The sequence below is a fragment of the Lutjanus erythropterus genome, chromosome 2 (assembly GCF_056507025.1).
Source record: "Lutjanus erythropterus isolate fLutEry1 chromosome 2, fLutEry1.hap2, whole genome shotgun sequence".
Classification (NCBI taxonomy): domain Eukaryota; kingdom Metazoa; phylum Chordata; class Actinopteri; order Lutjaniformes; family Lutjanidae; genus Lutjanus; species Lutjanus erythropterus.
The window spans coordinates 24,536,584-24,557,589 of NC_139318.1; the positions used below are offsets into that span (position 1 = coordinate 24,536,584).

Consider the following 21,006-nt stretch of genomic DNA (forward strand, 5'->3'; position numbering starts at 1 on the left):
AGAAATGAAATCATGCCATTACATTTACCAAAACATAATTACTGAAACCTACACAAACAATCTACTCAAATTCAAACGCACATTTAGCATTTAGTGCACCGACCGAGGCATGGGAGAACATTAACCAGCTCTGTTGTTTAATAACATCGAAGCAGAAGCACAAAGAGACACAATATCTGACATGACCGAAGGAGAGATTCTTTACAAACATCAAACATACTAACAAAAATTCATTTCATGTCATATTTTCGGAGCTCTTGTGAATGTGATGGAGTGATGTTGCTGAAGATAAAGGGTAAAGTGATGAATGTTGCCTTGGAGACACTTGGGGAGGAAGGTTTATATATCGCAGCAGACAGTCAAACAGAGGATGGAGGAGCAACTAACACAAAGTGAGATTGTGTGTATCCAAAGCAAAACAGTATCTTGTTGGGTTATTCTTGTTATACTTCACCAGTCTGAAGATTTACCATTCCTCAGATTTGTGTATTGTTTGGCACTGGGAATTGTACACAGTGTTGGATGATATTATGGTGGATCATATCAGACATTATGAGTCATTCATAAGGGATGTTGTTGATTTTTCTGAACCACTGTGTCTCTGGAAACATCTATGAAAAAGCTAAATAGTCGAAGGTTTCTCTGGAGTCAGTAAACACTGAATCATTTTCAGGCAGGTACGTAGCTGCTGTGATGCATCTGGTTCATCAATTACACTGATATTGATGATGTAACCACCAGATATTCAGGCAAACTCAAAGTTCAGAGAGTTCATCATCAAAGACTGCAGGTGTGCAGCTGAGTCCATAAAGGACCAGTGTGTAGGATTGGCCTAAGAGTGGCATCTAGTGGTGAGCTTGCAGATTGCAAACACTTCATCTCACCCTCACCCTTTGAACATGCAGGAAAAATTACAGTGGCCAGAAAAAAAAAAAACATGAAAAGCCATATCTAGAGCCAGTTTTTGGTTTGTTAATTCTTGGCTACTGTAGAGACATGGAAACATGGCGTGCTCTCTTGTGAGCTGCTTTTGCAAAATATCAGGAAGCCAGTGCCTGTTAATAAACAAGCATTAATAATGACATTATTTCAGATAAAATTAATAAACATGAAAAAGGCCATAAGTCATGTTTCTTTGAAATTCTTTGTTTTCAAGATAACTGACTTATTGACTAAATTAAACTTGGTGTGACTGGTGCATTTAGGACTCAAAGGCAGCACTCTGGAAATCATGGTAATGACCTTTATTAATAAACAGGCAAAACTGGAACTTGGGCCAGTTTGTGACAGTGACAGTTCGTTCTTCGGGCTCTGAGCCCACACAGAGTCTTTGGGTTTCAGGCTGCGGGAATGGGTTGAGCCGAACAGGACCAAGGACATGAGGACGCAAGTCCTCTGACCAAAACAGTTCTGTTCACTTGCTGGCAGAAGCGACAGAAAGGAGCTTACAGGAGGAGAGCTGGACGAGGCGGGGAGCCCGGAACCAGAGGGGCAGCAGCACCAGACGAAGCACCAGAGCAGACGAGGGATGAGCGGCAGGGAAGTCCAGACCAGGCGGAGAAGTCGGGCCAGGTGAGCGGACAGTCTCTGAGCTGCAGCAGGCATCAGGCAAACAGATGGAAACACTCACACTGAAGCTTTGTCACAGGAAAACACCACACAGCCACAGGCAGAACTCACGATCAGGGACAGAAGACTGGTGAGTTTACAGGGAGACAGACGAGGCAGGCAGGGTCAGCAACGGGAGATCAGGTAGGTAAAGAGTGCTGGAAAGTCTTAACATGAATGCTGAAGAACAATCAGGCAGGAAGACAGAGTGCTGGAGAGGCTTATATACTGGGCTGATTGGGAATGAGCTGCAGCTGAGCTTGCAGGTGAGTGGAGTTGGGCTGATGAGGTGGGAGTGGCTGGTAGGTAGAGTGGAGCAGAGGCAGGGGAGAGTGGAAAAATACTGAGGCAGAGGGACAGGAGGGAAACTTGCTGTGATACTTGGTTTAAGATAAATCTGATATATTACTCATTTAACAACTGCAACTGCATTTTAGTCTAGTTGTAAATGCTTTGGAATTATTATATAATTATTATAATTAGAAAGAATTTACACAACATTAAACAGCTGGAACCTCTTCCATCATGCAATCACTAAAATGTTGGAGCGGTTCACAAACATAAACCATTAATGTGAACTGCACCTATCAGGGACAAATTAAAGAGCACATTTAAGCTCTTTTAGTATGAAATACAAAATAACGGGGTCAAAGTTTATCCTCATTTCTATGTAACTTGTGTTCCTCTTCAGCTAATAGTTGTTTTCTGTTCATTGTCTGATTCTGATTCTGTTATTAGCGGTGTCATTTATGCCATCATACAAAACTGTCCCTCCTTCCTGGTAAAATCAGGGGCCAGATTTGGCAACAGATTAATTTGTTTTTACTGAACTAAAGTGGTTGACAATATGCAAAATGTTTTGGTGCTTTCACAATTACACTTTATGATCTGGTACACTGTAAAGCCTTTTTTAACAGTAGCTAAACTTCTGAAATAAAAGCAGATGTCATATCTCATGGTAGTAGTGTCTCTCTCTGTTTATTTGCTTCATAATAAGTTCCAAAAAATGTATTAGTGCTCCTTGAAAGTCCCATCTTTAGCAGCGAACATGAGTGTAGGGAGACACCTAAATATAGCCATAAGAAAAACAGTATTTTTTTTTTTTTTTTTACAAATCTCATTTTCCTTCACTGGCATGAGGCCTCACTCTGCTCAGTGAAGCCCTGAACAGATCTTTTCTGTAGTCCATGTTTAAGATTCAAAGGGGTTTTACAAAGCAAGGTCATCCACATAACTCAGCATATCTGCTCTTCAACAGGCCCCTGAACGAGTGGACTATACCAGATGGTGGCAGTGTGTCCACTATATTGTGCATGTGTTACAGTAGCTGCCTGCTTCAGCCACTGTGACAGAGACAGCAGAAATATATCTAAGAACTGTTTTGGTATTGCATTTAAAAGCTTAATTGAATATGCATGTTGCTAAACATAACTGTGACACACCAGTGCCGACCAGAGAGAGGCAAAATACAAACACAAGAGATTTTCTGGCCTTTGTCAGACAAACATGTGGAGATGCAACTGTTCATTCTGGATGTACAAAACAAGTAAACAACAGTTGTGGTACCTTTCAAGACATATTAGCCTGCACATCATCCAGTTCACATGTACACTCCTGTAAATAAACAGTCACATTCCAAACAAGATAATAATTTCTTTCACAACAACAAAAATAAGACGTTATTCTTTGTTCAGATTTGGATGAATTGTTTTTAAAGATTTAGCTCAGCTCATACTATGACCATGTTTTGTGTTTGTGTGTATGCAGGATTGTAGAGTACCTAATTGTTCCTCTGTAATACAAAGAGACCATATAAATGTTCTTGTTATTTGCTATTTTTTCACACAGAGATCTATGTCTTTGTCTCCTCTCTCTCTCTGGCTTTGAAGGAATGAGTGAGTGATACATCAAACACGTTGAAAGAATTACAGTGGATGTTTCAGTGAGGAAAATTAGCCATTAACAAAGAGTATAATGACTAATTATGATACAAAAAAACTCACTACAAGCACAAAAAATATGTATGCCTCATGAAGTCCATATAAATCTACATGTATGCACTAAATAAACTCAACCAGGCTATCTTGTCTGGATTTTGGGTCCATTTTTTTGTTGCTCCCGGTTACCCCACCTGACACCATCATGAGAGTACGAACTGACAACTGCAGAGGAAAAGACACAAGACCAAGACTAAGACTAATCAAAAAAGGAAAGAAAAAGATAGCAAGTAAAATAGCAGAAACAAAAGGGAAAGACAAGAACTTCAAAATAAAACAGGAAGCGAGTAAACTAAAACCTAAAACCATGACAAATCTAAGGCCAATAACACGCATGTTATAGTTTTAATATATTGCCTTTTTATTCTGCAGCTACTCAGAATTAGTCTGTGAGTTACATTAAAATGAGAACACAACAAACAAAGCCTTATTTAGAGACTTATTTATTAGCAAATGAACCTGTTAATACCGACATTCAAATAAACCTGTTGTGTTTATCCCTAGCCTCACAATTACTATTACTATTATATAAAAGTAATACTTCTTTGGTATCATTTGATGTCCACACAGTACGTGATGTATGTATGTATCAGCTTATAGCTTGACCAAAATACATTATATCTGATCATCATCATCATCATCATCATCAAGAACAACAACAACATTCAATCATGTTCAGTATTAGCTCTTATAAAACAATAAAATCCATCATGTTCTCAGCTGTGAGCAGTAAGCAGTTCTTCTTGAGAGAAAGAGTCTGATCTCATTTAGGTGATGGAGCACTGTACACTAACCTGCTGCCAATGGCCTAGAGCTGTATCTCATTTATAATTCACCAGAGGACTGTAAATCTCCTGAGAGCGATACGCCCATCCATCAGGCCGCTGCCTAAATCTCCCTGCTATTTGATACTTTCCAATCGAACACACATCAGGGTGAATCAGGCTGTTGTGACACTGAGAGGTGAGTTTACATGACTTGAGAATCACTTCTGCCAAGAAACAACAATGAAGATTATGCATATGGGAAGACTATTACAGTAAATCCATCAGTGAGAGTCTGTAACTATAGGATGAATCATTTGGTTTTTTTCTAAAGCAAAGGCTGCATCATTTTTGTCCTTTGTGAAAAGTGTCTTTATGAATTTGGAGAAGAGACTGATAGTAAAACTGTCATTATTACTGTTGCTCTGTGTTCTGACATTAAATTTGTAATGTTAAAGTTTTGCTGTGTGGTTTTAGGCCTATGCCTTTCTTTGCTAACTCAAAGAATGCAGTAAGAAGAGTGCAGATCACCGCCACACAACACGTGGTGAAGCACCTACTGCAATGTCACCACAACTGCATGATGCAACCAGCGGAAATTTGCAAAGTTCTGCCAACATTAACAAGCCCTCCACATAAGTTGTTCTGAGCTGAAACAAGATTATAAACTGAAGTGTGAGAAGAGTGAGAAGTCAGCTGTCAATGGTTGTATAAAACAGAGTAGTCAAAAAATAAAATTACTGTCTCACAGTTGTGCGACTCTGCCAACCAGTAAAGTTACAATTTATATCCACGTCTGTAGAGATATATTCTATGTAGTGAAGACTTTGATGGAATTTAATACAGAAGTTAACACTATATTTACCTGTAACTTTAAATAAATATAATAAAAGATATTAAGTGTAGTTTTTGGCATTATGCTCATGGTTTTGTTATCGTCAGCAAATCCCATTAAACGGCCTAAACCAACAGTGTATTAATTTGTTCCTCAGTACTTCCCAACTTCCCCAGCCTCTCCATGGCTCTCAGCCTCAAGCCCATTACTTTTTCACAAATATACACTTTGGTTTTTTAAAAAGGGCTCAGTAATTTCCTAAAACAGCAATGCACTGAGCTGGAACTATATTTGTTGGTGCTATGTTTTTTGGAGTAGTTACAGCAGCAGGATGGTGTATGTGGGGTTGACGCAGACGTCAGCGCTCATGTTTATCCTAATAAAGGAACATGCCACCCAGTGCTAGAGTGCAGCTCACTGATGTGTTTCTAACAATTTTTGAACAACAATCGACCTCTATGGCACAGAGAATAAGATATGTAAAGCCTTGACTACACTGGCAATATTTGTGTGACCAATTAACTTTTTGATTAACTTTTTTGATTGTTCTATATGGACTATTTTTGGGGATTTGAGCCTGGATCTAGCATATAAATATGATTTTTAACTATAGAAAAGAGCCATCAAGTCACATTCCTTGCATCATGGTAGCAATACTGTTCATTTATACAGCAGAAGAAGTAGCATTAAGTGCTTGTTTTCATGCGCCTGTGGGTTTCCTGCATGTGTATCTATCTAAAAACACTCTGGTAATGATGGGTAATTACTGCTACTCCATGTCACATTATCCATGTCACATTATTATACAGTGGTGGTTGCAGATGCATCGCGCATGCACAGCTCAGTCTCAGCAACACAGCTGCATTTCTCCCTGGACCACAATTAATCATGATGTGTATTGTCATCATCTAGTGAAAAACATGTATTTCAATATTTGGCCATTTTTAAGTTTAAATGAATTATCTCTTTTGGGTTCTGAAAAATGTTCTATGCTGTAGTCTAAAAAACATCTATAATGTATTAAACTATATAAAAATTCACAGATTTGCCCAACCACAGCTGATTGACTGTGACGTACAACACAAAATAACTTCTAAACAGATTCACATAACATGACTAAACACACACAGACTGCTGATGAATCTATACATCCTGTACACACACACCATTTTTTCAATCTTGTGTGTGTTTGTGAGGTTGTGTGTGTGTGAATACATGAATGAGTGGATGCATGCACGTACACGGTCGCAGCTTTTGCAAATTCATGTCATGTCATGAAAAATTTACATTTTGGAGGTATAGTTTTTATAGCAAAGTGGTGACGTGGTTCTGCCGAGTGGACTGAGAGCTTGAGATTTCACCTTTCAAGAGCCAACTCTTTATGAATCCTGTTTTTTCTTTTCAATCTAAAACACAGTTTACCCTGCTTCACGCTTTCTCACAATGCTCAGCAGCTCCAGTATAAGAATAGCTGGATTGTGAACCTAAAAACAAGGCGGTGGTTATGACGAGACATGGAATAAATAAATGGAAACACACACCTTAGCAGTGTTTAGGATACAGGTATCAAGAAAAGCTCAAAATAATCTCCATCTCCAACTCCACTCTGAAGTCCACAATGTCAGTCAATTCAATTTGGGAGAGGATGTAAGCATGGATCCCTACAGACCTCTGACAAAAAGATTAATGATGATAATATCAGATAATACTCGAGTTACAGCTCTCTAGATGAACTGATCCATATACAGCATCGTCCACAGGGACATTAGAAGAGGTTTTAGTCCATTTCTAATTTGTAAGTGTTTATTTGAGCCAATATCAGATTGAGCTTCCACCATCATCATCTATGTTTTGATACATTCATCATCCCTGAAAGCAATAATCGTTTTCCTCTGTGGAATAAAAATCATGTGTAGAAGGAGGACAGAAGAAATACTGTGTAATAGTACAACACTGACAGGAGTCATTCTGAATATTGAGTACTTTTGACACTGAGAGTTGTTTCTAATACTTCTGTATTTTTACTTAGGTGAATTTTAAATGCAGGATATTCACTTTATGTGGATTCTTTATTCATTCAATCCAATCCAACTTTATTTTTAAAGCACTTTAAAACAACCACAGTGCTTGCTTGTCTTGCTTTTTCTTCAGTCAGAATAAAGATCCTAAATGGATTTTTTTTTTTTTACATAGTCACATTTATCTAACAGACAAATGTTCCCTTGAAAGATTTATTTAATGCTCAGAAGATACTATGATCTAGTTTATTTAACAGGGAAGAATATATTTCATTTATAATTGCCGGACCATATGGCATAAGAATTATGATAAATGTCCAAAAACAACAACATTTGCCACTTATATGACTATTATTTCCTTTGGGAAAAGCTTGTTGCCAGTTCTGTAGGTTGTTTATCATTCAGTTCAGTCCAACCTTTATTTAAGATTCTCATTTAGGCTGACCCTCATTACGATGATGCAGAGATTACACCATGAAAAATTCAAGTATGCAAAATCAAGGAGCAGAATCAGTTAAAATAGTTACCATGAGAAATACAACCATCACCACACAGTTAGTTAAAACAGCTACAGGCAGGTAACTGACAGTTACTAAATGCATCCTTAAAGTTTCCAAGGGGTATAAGAGTACTGACCTTTAGGTCAGACTACAAGAGATCCCAGGAGTCTATTGTTCTAACACTTAAAGCAGCTCTTTGAGAATTGGTTCTAACATAATGCAACTGTAGAACCAGCCAGTCACTGGAGCATGTTAAAACTGGACCAGGGTTCCAACGCATCATAGATGTAAGTTACTGTGTGATAGTAATTTTCAAACCAGGGCTTTATTAATATACAGGAATTTCAATCTGTTAAATGTTTCTGTTGACAGGATGATGTGGACTAGACTATTCTGGTTTTATTTAAAGTCTCTTTGATGTAATCTATCTGGACGTTGTAACACTGTCCTGTAAGTGAGTCCTCACTGAGTGACTTGATCCAACACTGAGGTCATGTCCTGATTTCTTGTCACAGTTTAAACCTTTTAATCAAAGACTTGCGGGTCAACACTGAGGGTTTCAGGTCAACCCTTTGCTTCCAGCTGAGGCCAAAACTTTCCCTCTTCTTCTTTTCCCAATGTTACTGGTGCCCATGTTGATTAATGTTATAGGATGGCAAATGGTCAGTGCATATTCTTTTACAAGACTATGTTTAGGCTTTTATTCACTTTACTGGGACATAGCAGACATGGGGAAGGAGGTAAAGACCTGATAACATATGAACACCATCACCTCCTGCCCTTGACACCACTAGCAATCAGACCTGTGGCCTGTTTCATCTTCAAATCTCTTCTTGTGTGAGGCTTTCTATGAGAGGTGACCTTGTGCTCAGAAGATTGATAACAAAGGGTTTAATGCACAACTATACGTGAGCCAGATGATCATATGTCATGTTGACATCTACACTGTCACCCTTTTCACCTCCTTCAGCTTTAGACTCCAATCATAGTTCTGGGGTGTGTTCCAGCATTTCATATTGCCCTCCATAGACCCTTTTTCTCTGCAGCAATTTTAGCTTTTCATAGCAGCAATTGATCAAATTAACAATTCCAATAAGGTGTTCTTGTTCGATGGTCCTGGTATTGTTATTGGTATTGATTATCAAGCTCTCTGTCGTGGTTTACTGTCATATTTTGCCTGTGGTTTTCCTGCTTTGACAAGTCAAAGTGTCATTGTGTTGTTATTCAACACAATAACACAGTACTAACACCAACCCGGCTCCAAAAGCTTCAGGCTTACTTTGCACAAATAGCCACTGATGTGGATATTAACACACCACTGGTCCTGTTTTATTACCTAAACTTGAGGCCCTGTCTTTGAGATTATTCTTGTATAAAAATCCATTTGTAAAGCAGCTATAATCAACATGAGGTCGAGACTAAAACAGAGTAACAGGACACTGAAACGAATGGACAGAGGTGGATACTCAGCAGGCTGAACAGGCTGTGGCTGGTGTGGGTTTTTTCTTTTTGTATCCTCTGGGCTCTGCACAGGCACCTCACCTCCCTGATATCCCTGACGCTCAGTAAATGTGTACCAGTGATGTTCTGGGCAGGTTTAATGTCTCGTTGTTGAGTTTTTCCATCCCGGGCTGTGCACATCCTATGCCAGTTTGTGATCTTTCCAGTCAGGATGCTTTTAATTGCTCTTCTGTTGAAGTTGACAAGAACATGGCACAGGAATTTTGCCTTCAATTTTCTGAAGAAATGCAGCCATATCTGAGCCTTCTTACCTGGATGGAGATGTGTGATGACCCTGACAGGTTCACTGTGATGTTGATTCCCAAAAACCTAAAATTATTCACATGCTCAACCTGAGCTCCACTGATGTAGACAGCAGTGTGCATCTTTACCTCCTTTCTCCAAAAATCAACAATCAGCTCCTTGGTTTTGCTGATGTTGAACAGCAGGTTGTTTTCTGTGCACCACTCTGCAAGACTGTTGATTTCCTGCCAACAAGAAGCCTCATCATTGTTTGAAATCCGGCCGATGATGGTGATGTCATCTACAAACTTCACAAAAGAGTTTTCTCCATGTCAGGGGCTATACAGCGTGAAGAAGAGAGGACTGAGCTCTGATGTAGGTGTTGTTCTCCTCAAGGTGAGTGGAGAGTGGCGATGGTCCAGGCTTGCTGGATTATTTTAAAATTATTATTATTTTGGGTTTTTCACAAAATAATCTGTGTGAAATTACCACATTGCAAACCTTGAGGCAGTTATAATTTTAATATAGAGCTGTACATATTGCACAGAAATTATGAGGAATGAGTCGGTAACAGTCACGGGCCCAGGATCTTGTTTTTGTCACCTGTAGCAGATTATTCTGACCGTGATCTCTAAAATTAAAAGCAGGCTGAATCTCAGGCTCAACTCTAGATAGAATAACCACCATAATAACTAAGATAAATGGTACAAGTATCCATGTGTAAATCTCACTGATGGAGGGAGGAGCGGGACTGTGAGCTGTTTTATGTTAACCACATACTGTACATGCTGCTCTGAACTCTCCATATTGATCCCACACACACTGCTGCTGCATGCACATCACGTCCCGCACTAAAGACTGCTGCAGCTGCAGTTCCCACACACACACTGAGCGTTTGCCCTGTCCTTCACCACAGTAATAAGATGAACCAGGAGGAAGGGCTTCATCATTAAAGACATTATGGCACTGAATGAGCCCTTAATGCAGAAGAAAATTTACAGCATCCCTGAGGACACCCCCCTTTTGTATTAGGAAAATGCATTATGATGAGGGACAATATAATAATCTAATGAGCACTGAGGGAAGTAAAGACAAAAGGGACAGTCAGCCTTCAGTAATTCTACTCCTGCCTCATCTCAAAGACAGTTCACTCCCCAGATGTTTACCACACTGCAGCATGTTTAATAAAAGATTTTAAATGCTGCAGCTGATTTCAGACATTATCTGATGTTATGTCTGTCAGTTTAATAGCAGTGTACTTAACCAGCTGAGGAGGAAGTGTAATATCCCATTTATAATGCTGGACACTCCAAATCCATTTCTTTTGTGTGTGAAATATGCATGTGTCTCATTTGAGTAGGCAGTACTGTGTTAATACAAGAGAGAGAAGGAGACAGACAGAATGAGACAAGACATCAGAGACAAATACTACTCCCATTTTACAAGCAGACAAAAAGACTTTGAAAACATGCTAACAACAACACACTCCCATATCTACTGGGTAAAATACAACAATGTGCAATGATGTGTAATGACCTCCTCTGAAATACAACCACCATGAAGACTTTCACTCACCTGCCTATACCTAAAGTGACAATTTGCACTGAGCTGATCCTTGTACATAGACACACTTGGTCTATGTGCATACAGACTATATATACGTGTGTGTGTGTGTGTGTGTGTGTGTACATTATATAAAACAAATAACTAATGGATTAATCAAGAAAATGATTGCAACCCTCATATATACATATGTATTTCTAATGGCAAAATCACAGTTTTTATGTTAATGCAGGTCTATATTTTCTGTTGTTTCTCTTTCACACTTGTTTTTTTCAATGAAAACGTGTTTCCCATGCAAATAAAGCTTTTCTGAATTGAATTGAACTGAACTGAGAGAGAGAGAGAGAGAGAGAGAGAGAGAGAGAGAGAGAGAGAAAGAGAGAGGAAATGGGACACACCCCCTGCTTTGCTCTGCTCTCTCTCTCTCTCTCTCTCTCTCTGCTGTTTGCGCCCCTCAGATCAGATCAACTATCAGCTGGTTTCATTTCCTCATCAGAGAGGACCGCAGACAGACTGATGACAGACAGGACTAAAGGGACCGCAGATGAAGACAGGATGAGACTGTCCTGTAGTGGATCATCTCCAGGACCGGACTGCTGAAGAATCCCTCCTCCTCCTCCTCATTCTTCTCCTTTTCTTCGGATCTTTAGAAACCGACACAAGGTAAAGCTCCAGCGGGCGGGACACTTGTGTCTGCCGGGACAATATCTCCGACTCAGGGAGGAGATGATGGTCGCAGGAGGCGAAGATGCAAACAACATGTTATTAATGTTTCAGGATTTAGAAAGAATGAATTATTTGATGCAGAGATTAATGTAATTGGTGGCGTTATGATGACATTTTTGGCAGACTAACCACAACTTTTTGACAATCTGTAGCCTCCTGGCTGCTGCAGTGCACCTCTGTGTGCATCAGAGCATGACGTGCTGCGAGCTTTAATGTCCTCATTATCACCTCATGTAAAGGAATGACATCAGAGCCGTCAGTAAAACAGTGCAGATGTATTGATCTCATTGTATGTCAGTGGTGAAATGTAACTAAGTACATTTACTCAAGTACTGTGCTTGAGTACAAATTGGAGGTACCTGCATTTCCATTTTATGACCTCTCAGCAAATATCCTACTTTTTACTCAACATTTATCTGTTAACATTTTACTTTCCAGATTACAATTTTTCAAACCTCTTTTGTCCTGTGAAAACCAAACATCTCCAAATTTGAAGATTTTGAATTAAGATATTTCTGTCAAACTGCAGACAAAAATGTTTTTGGCAGGCGTGTGCACAGATAGACTGATAGATGGATGGTGCTAAAGCACCTGCCCCTTTAGCCTCTCACCATTGCCCTTTTTGCAGGACATATTTTTCCTGTTTCTTTTCCTAATTTTATAGAGTAGTTTTTGAGTTGGCCAATTACCTGTTGCAATGCCTTACAACTGCATCTGAGTTTGTTCTGCAGGACTGTAAGAGCACCTTGTCACAGCCACCATGTAACACATGCAAATCAAGCAGCATGATCCCTCTCTCCGACCTGCAGCTTTTCAGCTGACAGTCATGCAACAATGGTGTTTGCTCTAATTGTTTGTCACTCTTGTGAAATTAATTGGCTACCTAAATATCTCAGTACAGCCAGCCAGACTTAGGCCTAAACAGTGAATGCTAAAGACTATCACCATGCAAATTGTTAATTTTGTAGAGTACAGTATATTAAGTGTTAAACATCTGCATGGGGTATTGAAAGGGTATTGACATAAATATATGTAAATATTCAAATAAGTAAATGTGCTACTATATTTGGTTTTTATTTAAAAAACATGTCTGTGCACATCCCTGATGTATTGGTTGAGAAAATAAACATCTACAGCAGAAAAATGCAACATACACATTAATACAGCAGTAATATTAATCCAAAAAGATCATATATAGTATTAAACACTGAAACAGACCATTTTATAGCCCAATGAGTACTTTTACTTCTGATACTTTATGTACATTTTGTTGCTAATACTTGAATACTTTTACTTGTGTAAGGTTTCAAATAGGCCTGGCTATCAGTGCTCAATAACTTTAAGGTATCAATTGAAATAACTCAGTACCAACTAGTATTGAAACTACTCCAGCCAACAATACCTACATTTGATCCTTTTTGTACCCAAATCAAGAAAAAAAGACTATTTGTGAGTTTTTTCCTCACAGACAATTACTTCAGGCACTGTTTGGTTTAATATGACGTGTTTGGCCCACTACTACAACCCATACAGTCTGTGGTGTGGTGAAGTAGAGTGTGGTGTAAATAAAGGTATCAAATGAAGTACTGTATTTGTATCAGTATAACTTGTATAAGGGTATAGGTGTCATTTTTTAAAAACAATACCCAGCCCTAGTTTCGAATGCAGGACGTTTAATTGTAGTGGAGTATTTTCACGGTGTGGTATTAGTACTTTTACTTAAGTAAAGCATCTGAATATTTCTTCCACCACTGTGCAATATGTCCTTACAGCTCCATGACTCTCCACTGTGAAGACTAGAACTCCTCCAGACTCCTGCACTTATACTTCTGATATGATGGGGGGGTCACTCTGGATTTCCCATCATGCCGCTGCAGCAGTGTTCAGCAGAAGGAGCTTCATCACAGTTCTACCTCTGGCTTTATTGTTGCCAACAGTGAGAGTCAGTGCACAGGTAGGAAGCCCTCTGGACTGCCACAAGACGTGTGTGTGTGCCAGCAACATCATCAGCTGCTCTCAGATGAATCTCACCAACGTTCCCACCTCTCTGCCAAAATATACGACTGTCCTGGACCTCAGCTTCAACTCCATCACTAGGCTCCGCGCTGAATGGACCCCCATCAAACTCATGAGACTACACACTCTGCTGCTCAGCCACAATGGCCTCAACTTCCTCTCCTCTGAGGCGTTTGTGCATGTGACACAGCTCCGTTATCTGGATCTGTCCTCAAACAGCCTCCGCCTGCTGGACGAGTCCATCTTTGAGCCGCTGGAGCACCTGGAGGTGCTACTGCTTTTTAACAACTGCATCTCTCAGATAGATCGCACCGCCTTCTCTGGCCTCAACATGCTGCAGAGGCTCTACCTGAGCCAGAACCAGATCTCACGCTTCCCCCTGGAGCTGGTGAAGGAGCGGAGCCGGCTGGAGACTCTGAGGCTGCTGGACGTGTCCTCCAACCGAATCAAAACATTGCCCTACCATGAACTTCAGGCTCTGCCTGCCTGGATCAAGAACGGCCTGTACTTCCACAACAACTCTCTACCCTGCAGCTGCGAGCTGTATGACATGGTGGCACGCTGGCAACTCAAAGACCTCACCTCCATCACTGACTTCAAGCTCAGCCACACCTGTGTGTTGCCAGGCCCACAGAAAGAGAAAATGGCCACACTGGACCTGGACAAAATGTATCTGAACTGCAGTGAGGTCAGAATCATGGATAAAGAGGCCTATCTGGAGCAGTTCCTGGTCCTGGACTGTGACACCAGACAGAGGGAGATGAAGAAGAGGTGGGCGCTGCCTGGAGACGTCCCCTTGTCTCCAACATCCAAGACTGCTGTGATGTGTGATGATGGCAGCCTCCAGATTGGGCCCTTGAAGGCAGAGGACTCTGGAATCTACACCTGCTACGCCTCCAGTGACTTCTTCAATGAGACGATTTATGTAACTGTTGTGGTGTTTAACTCGACCAAGAGTGGGGGGCTGGAGAACCTTAAGACAGCCTACACCACCCTCGTAGCATGTCTGGTCAGTATAGTGATGGTTCTCATCTACCTCTACCTCACACCCTGCCACTGCCCCTGCTGTCCCGGACAGGGCCTGGAGAAAAAAGACCCCGGAGACAGCCTCCACTCTTCAACTGTCAGCATCTCACACGATGAGACGGGGCAGGAGAGAGTGGAGGGCGGAGGCTTTCCCTACAGACATGTGGCCTTCCTGGAACCCAAGGACCAGCTGGAGCAGAACGGGCGGCTGAACCCGATAGGTGAGGAAGACGAGGAATGGCAGGGGGACAGCAGGGAGAGACGGAGGTCTGACGCAGGGTCTGTCAGCTCTGTGTGCTCCGATACCCCCATGGTGGTGTAAAAAAGTCAAGCTGCAGGGTGAGAGAGTGGTGGCTGCTCCACAGAGGTGTGTGTGCTTTGAATGTGTGCAAGATTTAAAAGACAGCATCTTCCAAACAAAGTTAAAGCTTTAGACGGCTCTCACAGCTGTTGGCACGGCTGCAGTAGCATGTACTCTTGATAGAAAATACTTCATCAGTGCAATGCCTTGATAAATACAATCTAAAAATACCATTCTGGAAATGCCTAAAAATGTTATTAAAATCACATGAAACCTAAAATATTTTTTGATAAATGAATTAATCTCAGTTGTCATACAGGATTGAAATTGTTTTTTATAGTACTGCACTTAAAGAGACTGTTCACTGCAAAATGAAAAATGCATATTTTTCCTTTAACCTGCAGTGCTATTTATCTAAATTGTTTTGGTGTGAGTTGACAAGTTTTGGAGATATCGGCTGCAGAGACGTCTGCCTTCTCTGCAGTATAATGGAACTAGAAGGCACTCAGCTTGTGGTGCTCAAAAGAAAACAGAAAAAAATGGAACTCAACAGCAATGTCTCTTTCAAGAAATCATGTTACAGTTTAAATTACTTTGACATTTTTGGCATGGAAATATAAAGAATATTTTACCTCCACACATCGTCTTAAAGGTTGCAACATTATGGTGCAGTGCAAGCTTTGCATGTCATCAGCTGAGCTGCTTTCTGCATTAAGACTCCATGTCTAATTTGAAAAAGCACCTTGAGGTAACAACAAGTTCTTCTTTGTCATGCTAGTGTGCCCTGTCATGCTGATGCTGAGGCTCTAACGTTAAGGACAGAGAGTGTTGTAAAACCCCCAGGCTAAAAGTGATTTGTGATTTTAGGCTATAAATTTTTGACTTGCTTGTTAGTTTGGTTTGCTACCTAGCTAATTAGCTGAGCAGAATTGCTGATAAATATGTTGCCAGTTAGCCACAAATATGATCCTTTCCCTAGCACAAGCCTCTTATCTAAGAATAGTGGGTGGAGTAACGGGGTCATGACTTCTACGAAGTGCTAAAAGCACCAGAAGCCAAGTGACATCTACTTCCATTATATAGGAGACATCGCTACATCGAAACATCACTATGGCCAAAATCTCCAAAACTCAGCAACTCACATCAAAACAATCTAGATGGATAAATAGCATTTCAGGTAAGAGCACATGTACATAATTTTGATTTTGGGGTGAGCAATCTCTTTAAACTGTCTTCAATTAATGCTCCGATTATTTTACTGCAAATTACTGGCTGGCCCTGAAAGAATTTGCTATGCAAGCATAAGAGTTTTCTTTTTCTTTTTTCTTTTTTGGTGTTTTTTCTCAACTTAGTTAGCTTGTGAATATCCTGAGGCTACACTTTAAAAGAAAGTTATCCGCCTTGTGTTTATGCACTGGGGATCACATGCAGCACTACAAAGATGAGACGGAGTCAAGATGTTGGACAGAAGCTGCTGCTTGAAAGAGAAGCTATAATTTTTATGCAGAGCTTGCAGAGCTCACTTAATTATTACTGCAAGCTGATTAATATTTATGCTAAGTTTTACATTCCTGTTTGGTTTTATCGGCCTTCACAGGACACAACACTGTAAGGATTACACTTATGCAATTTTATCTATTTGTATTATTTTAGATTTGAGTGCGATTTAATGCTCAATTAATAACGTGTGTGTTTGCAGTAACTGACCTTCTGTTGAAGTGTTTTTAAATACTGCTTTGGCAATATCTTTAAACCTTTTATGCAGGAATATTTTTGGTCATTTTGGATGCAGCACAATTACAGAATCATCATCCTAACAATCAGCTGGTGATACATTGTACTTTTCCTGTAATTCATTTAGCAACAAAAGGTTTTCAGATACACCAGACTACATCCAGTGTTGTGGCAGTTATTCCTGTCACAATGACACCACATGCACACTGCACGTACTACTGAAACTGATATCTGCTTGTTTACATCCATATTTATACAACTATTGACTATGGGCACAACATGAAATGCTGATTTGAGATTAGCCAGTTATGTCACCCAGTTACTTCATTGCATGATACTGTAAAAAATATCAAACAAAGAAATGCATTCTGGTAATACTGTCAGGACACTGTCACAACCATGTCATGACAGGTGTCATATACGTGGACAGTCTTTATGAATGTTTGTGACTGTTGTCATTAAAAGTCATTCAGTCACGTAGCTGTTGCTGTAGGGCTAACCAAGATAACTAGCTAACACCAGCTACAGTTAACAGCAGACAGCGGTTAGCCTACTTAGCAACAAGTAAACTCTTTAATTGTTGTTTGTCCATCAGTTAAATCACCTTGGTACTGTACACTGTCGTCAAAACTGCTGTTATAAAATATAATGACATATGTTTAACAGGTCTAAATGGTATGACTTTAGCAGAGGTCAAGGAAATTATTCATGACACTGTTACAAAAGCATTTGACAGTGTAATAAAAACTTAATGACATCGTTATGACCAAAATGTACCAGTTTATTTAAGTTTGATAATAAGACAGGTGTCATGACATGGTTATGACAGTGCTGTACTTCAAATAAAGGGTTGTGCACATTTTTAATATTGATGAGATCAGCAGTAGTGAAGAATAATTGGTCTCTTCTTAGGCAAAGATATTGATCTCCTGATTGCAGCCTGTCTGCTAATTATAACATTTTATGCCCTAGTATGCAGATTTTCCAGGAGGAAGTTTCTTGTGTATTGTGTCATCAGGGACTAAATCTCAGAACTCCTCCACTGAAAGAGACTTTATCACCGGGGTCTGCAGAGATATCACAGCGTCTGGTCCAGATAAATAAGCATTTTAAAAGGCTAAAGCTCATTTAAAGCTTAAAAAACATTCCACAAGTCAACAGAGTCACCCAGCTGTCCTCTGTCAGTGTAGCTGCTGCAGGTTTTGTCTCCTGACGTCAGATTTCAGCCTCCATCCATCAACTAAACTGTTTAGAAAGGGTTAAACATGATCAGTACTTTAAGCCACATACATGACAGTGAATTCAAGTCCCAAAAATCAGCTGCTGTATCATTACAATGCAGTTTAAAATGATGTGTTTTTTCAGTGTGAGACTCAGACCAGGAACATAAATGTACATCCTGCCATATTTGACAGTTAATAGCAGCCAGGAAGCATCAGCCCAGGGGAAACAACTGAGAGCGAGGACCATCTCCTGAATGCTTCTGGGCATTAGTGCCCAACCCTGAACAGCAGTCTCATAAACACAGTCAGAAATAGCAGCTCGTAGTGCAGCCAACACCCAGGCTGTCTGACACAGTTGAAATGTAAATATAGAAGGAGCACTTTTCAAAAACATGTTTTACTTTTGGATACATTTCTAAAATACCTTCAGATTATTGAGGCTCAGAACAGTGTCAGAATTGCAGAAGAGTCCTGTAAAAATTATGCTTTCACAAACTTAAATTCACTCTGGATCCATTGTTGATGAATGTCTGTGACACAACACAGTTTAAGAGTAAAACTACAACTAGTAATAGAAAAATAGTTACTCACATGAATAGAATTATAACTAGTAATACTAAGAAATTAGTCTTCTTTTAGCTTGCAACTAGCAGACTAAGATTCTAACCTCTGCTCATGACAGATCAAAGACACATAATGACAGTGGAGCGAGTTCAGATCAGATAGATGTAGCAATGTGCAGTAAATATACTTTTATTTTGAAAGAACTTCACTTCTCATGGTGCTTTATCAAGATAATTTAGGTTAGTCACCTTACTTTAAATTAAATTAAATGTGTCTATGGGAATTGTAGCCTTGACATGACATTGTGAGTGTAGACTAATATTATAATGTAGCTTCATTGAACTTCATTGAATTATAACTCTCAGAACGGGCACATATCTACTGTATGCTAATGATGTATATATATGTCTTTTTTTTTCCTCTGACAGTTACATGTAACCAAAGACTGAGAAGTAATAACCTACATGTTCAGTGTTTACAGTCACAACACTTGTATCGTCATTAGTATATTGAGGTTAGTGTATTTCTGTGTCACAAACCCTTATTTTAATATATGCAATCCTGTGTAAGGACTTATTGTATTGTATTGTTTCCTGTATTATTTGTTGTCTATTATTGTATTGTTCCTATATTCATAAACTGCAAAAAAATATAGCAACAAAGACTGAGTGATGTCCACTATACTCTTTTAAGGTGAATACACTGAATCTGCCAAATGGACCTGCAGCTACAGAACTTTTAAACTTAAAAAAAAAAACAAGTTAAAGGAATAGGTTCAGCATTTTGGGAAATATTATTGTTTGCTTTCCTGCAGAGATTTAGATGAGAATATTTAAACCATTCTCATGTCTGTGTATGTTAAATATGAAACTAAAGCTAGCACTCTGTTAGCTTGGCTTAGCATAAAGACTGGGGACGGGGAATAATATAGCCGGCTTGGCTCCATCAGAATGTAACAAAATCTGCCTACCAACACTTCTAATAATTAATTGTTTGTGAAAAGGATTCCAGGAAATGACTACACTCGGCCAAGAAATAGTCAAATAACCTCCTGTTAAACAACAATGCATCACTTTTTCACTTCAGGATTTGTTCGAATTTCACTAACGAGATATAACTTGTTAATTACTGAGCTTTAGAGTTTCTTTCTGCTATTCAGAATTAACGGGCCGTGCTATATGTTCAAAGATCTGTACAAAAACTAAAATATAGAAATGACATGTTTCGTGACCACAGGACTCCAGGAAGTTACTGCTCGCGGCCATGAAATAACACCCTGTAAAACTTAAAACTTTTTTTTTCTTTGTGTTCCATTTTTGTTTGAACAACACAAACAAGATACAATTTGCATAACAGATTAATTAGTGAGCTTTGGAGTTGCTAATAGGCAGATTTTGTTACATTTTGTCAGAGCCAGGCCAACTGCTTCCTCATATTTCCAGTCTTTGTAGTAAGCTACACTAACTGGCTGCTAGCTGTAGCTTCATATTTAACATACAGACATGAAAGTGGTATCAATCTTTTTATCTAACTCTTGGCAAGACAGTGACTAAGCATATTTCCTAAAAAGTCAAACTTTTCCTTTAACCGCTCAGTGCTCCATCTGTTGTTAATGCTTCGATCCAGCTTCTGTTAGCGTGGCGCTCCGCTGGCTTCAGCTTTTGTATTACACTAATGACACAGCCTTGTTCACTGGAGGGTGAAATGGGAGACCACACAGATCACTGGAGCAGGGAGTTGTATTTATTGCACCTGTCCCTCGGACTTACTTTCTTCTGGCAACATTCAGGCGTTGCTGTCTTTTCATCCTTATTTGGCTTGTTGACCACTCACAGGATCTCCCTGAGCGGAGCGAGCAGCTCTGTATTTACTCTCCCCTGCCTGTTTCTGTCCAGGACAGAGCAGCCAGCTGGATCAGAGCTATATGGGCCACAGGCAAATTAGGTCTCAGATTTCAGATAAAAGTGTTATCTTGATGTTCTGATGTTGCCTGTACCACGTGGAACAGGCAACATCATATTTCTTGAAGTGACAGTGCAGTAAATGTGAGCAGAATGATTATTTGAAGGGGTTAATTTCTGTAAAGGAGTCGGTCCATCTTTCTGACAGATGCTGCAGTGTGAAACGTCACCTGCTGCCCTGCAACTCCTCTGCAAGATGAATGATTGAAGAGGTCTGCAGGGATGTCCGTGCTCCCTGCGTCTCATGTTACCATGTTTACCCACACATACAGGCAACACCAGCCAGGTGTATGGAGATAGATTTAACCGTTTGGAAAATGTACTTACTAAATTCAGAGTTTAAAAGTAATTTATGACTGAAATAAGTGTGTTCACAGGAGGTATGAGAGGGTTAATGACAGCTCATCCTGGTGTCGATGCACGTGTT

At 39.8% G+C, this 21,006-nt stretch overlaps 1 protein-coding gene across 1 annotated transcript; it reads left to right on the plus strand.

Annotated features, from left to right (window-relative positions):
- The first annotated feature begins 11,512 nt into the window (after positions 1-11,512).
- LOC146331647 (amphoterin-induced protein 1-like) lies at positions 11,513-15,641 on the plus strand. The gene is made up of 2 exons (XM_084744906.1): positions 11,513-11,691; positions 13,527-15,641. Exon 2 carries the CDS (start codon positions 13,589-13,591, stop codon positions 15,116-15,118), a length of 1,530 nt encoding a protein of 509 aa, XP_084601032.1. The 5' UTR covers positions 11,513-11,691; positions 13,527-13,588; the 3' UTR covers positions 15,119-15,641.
- Positions 15,642-21,006: the final 5,365 nt, after the last annotated feature.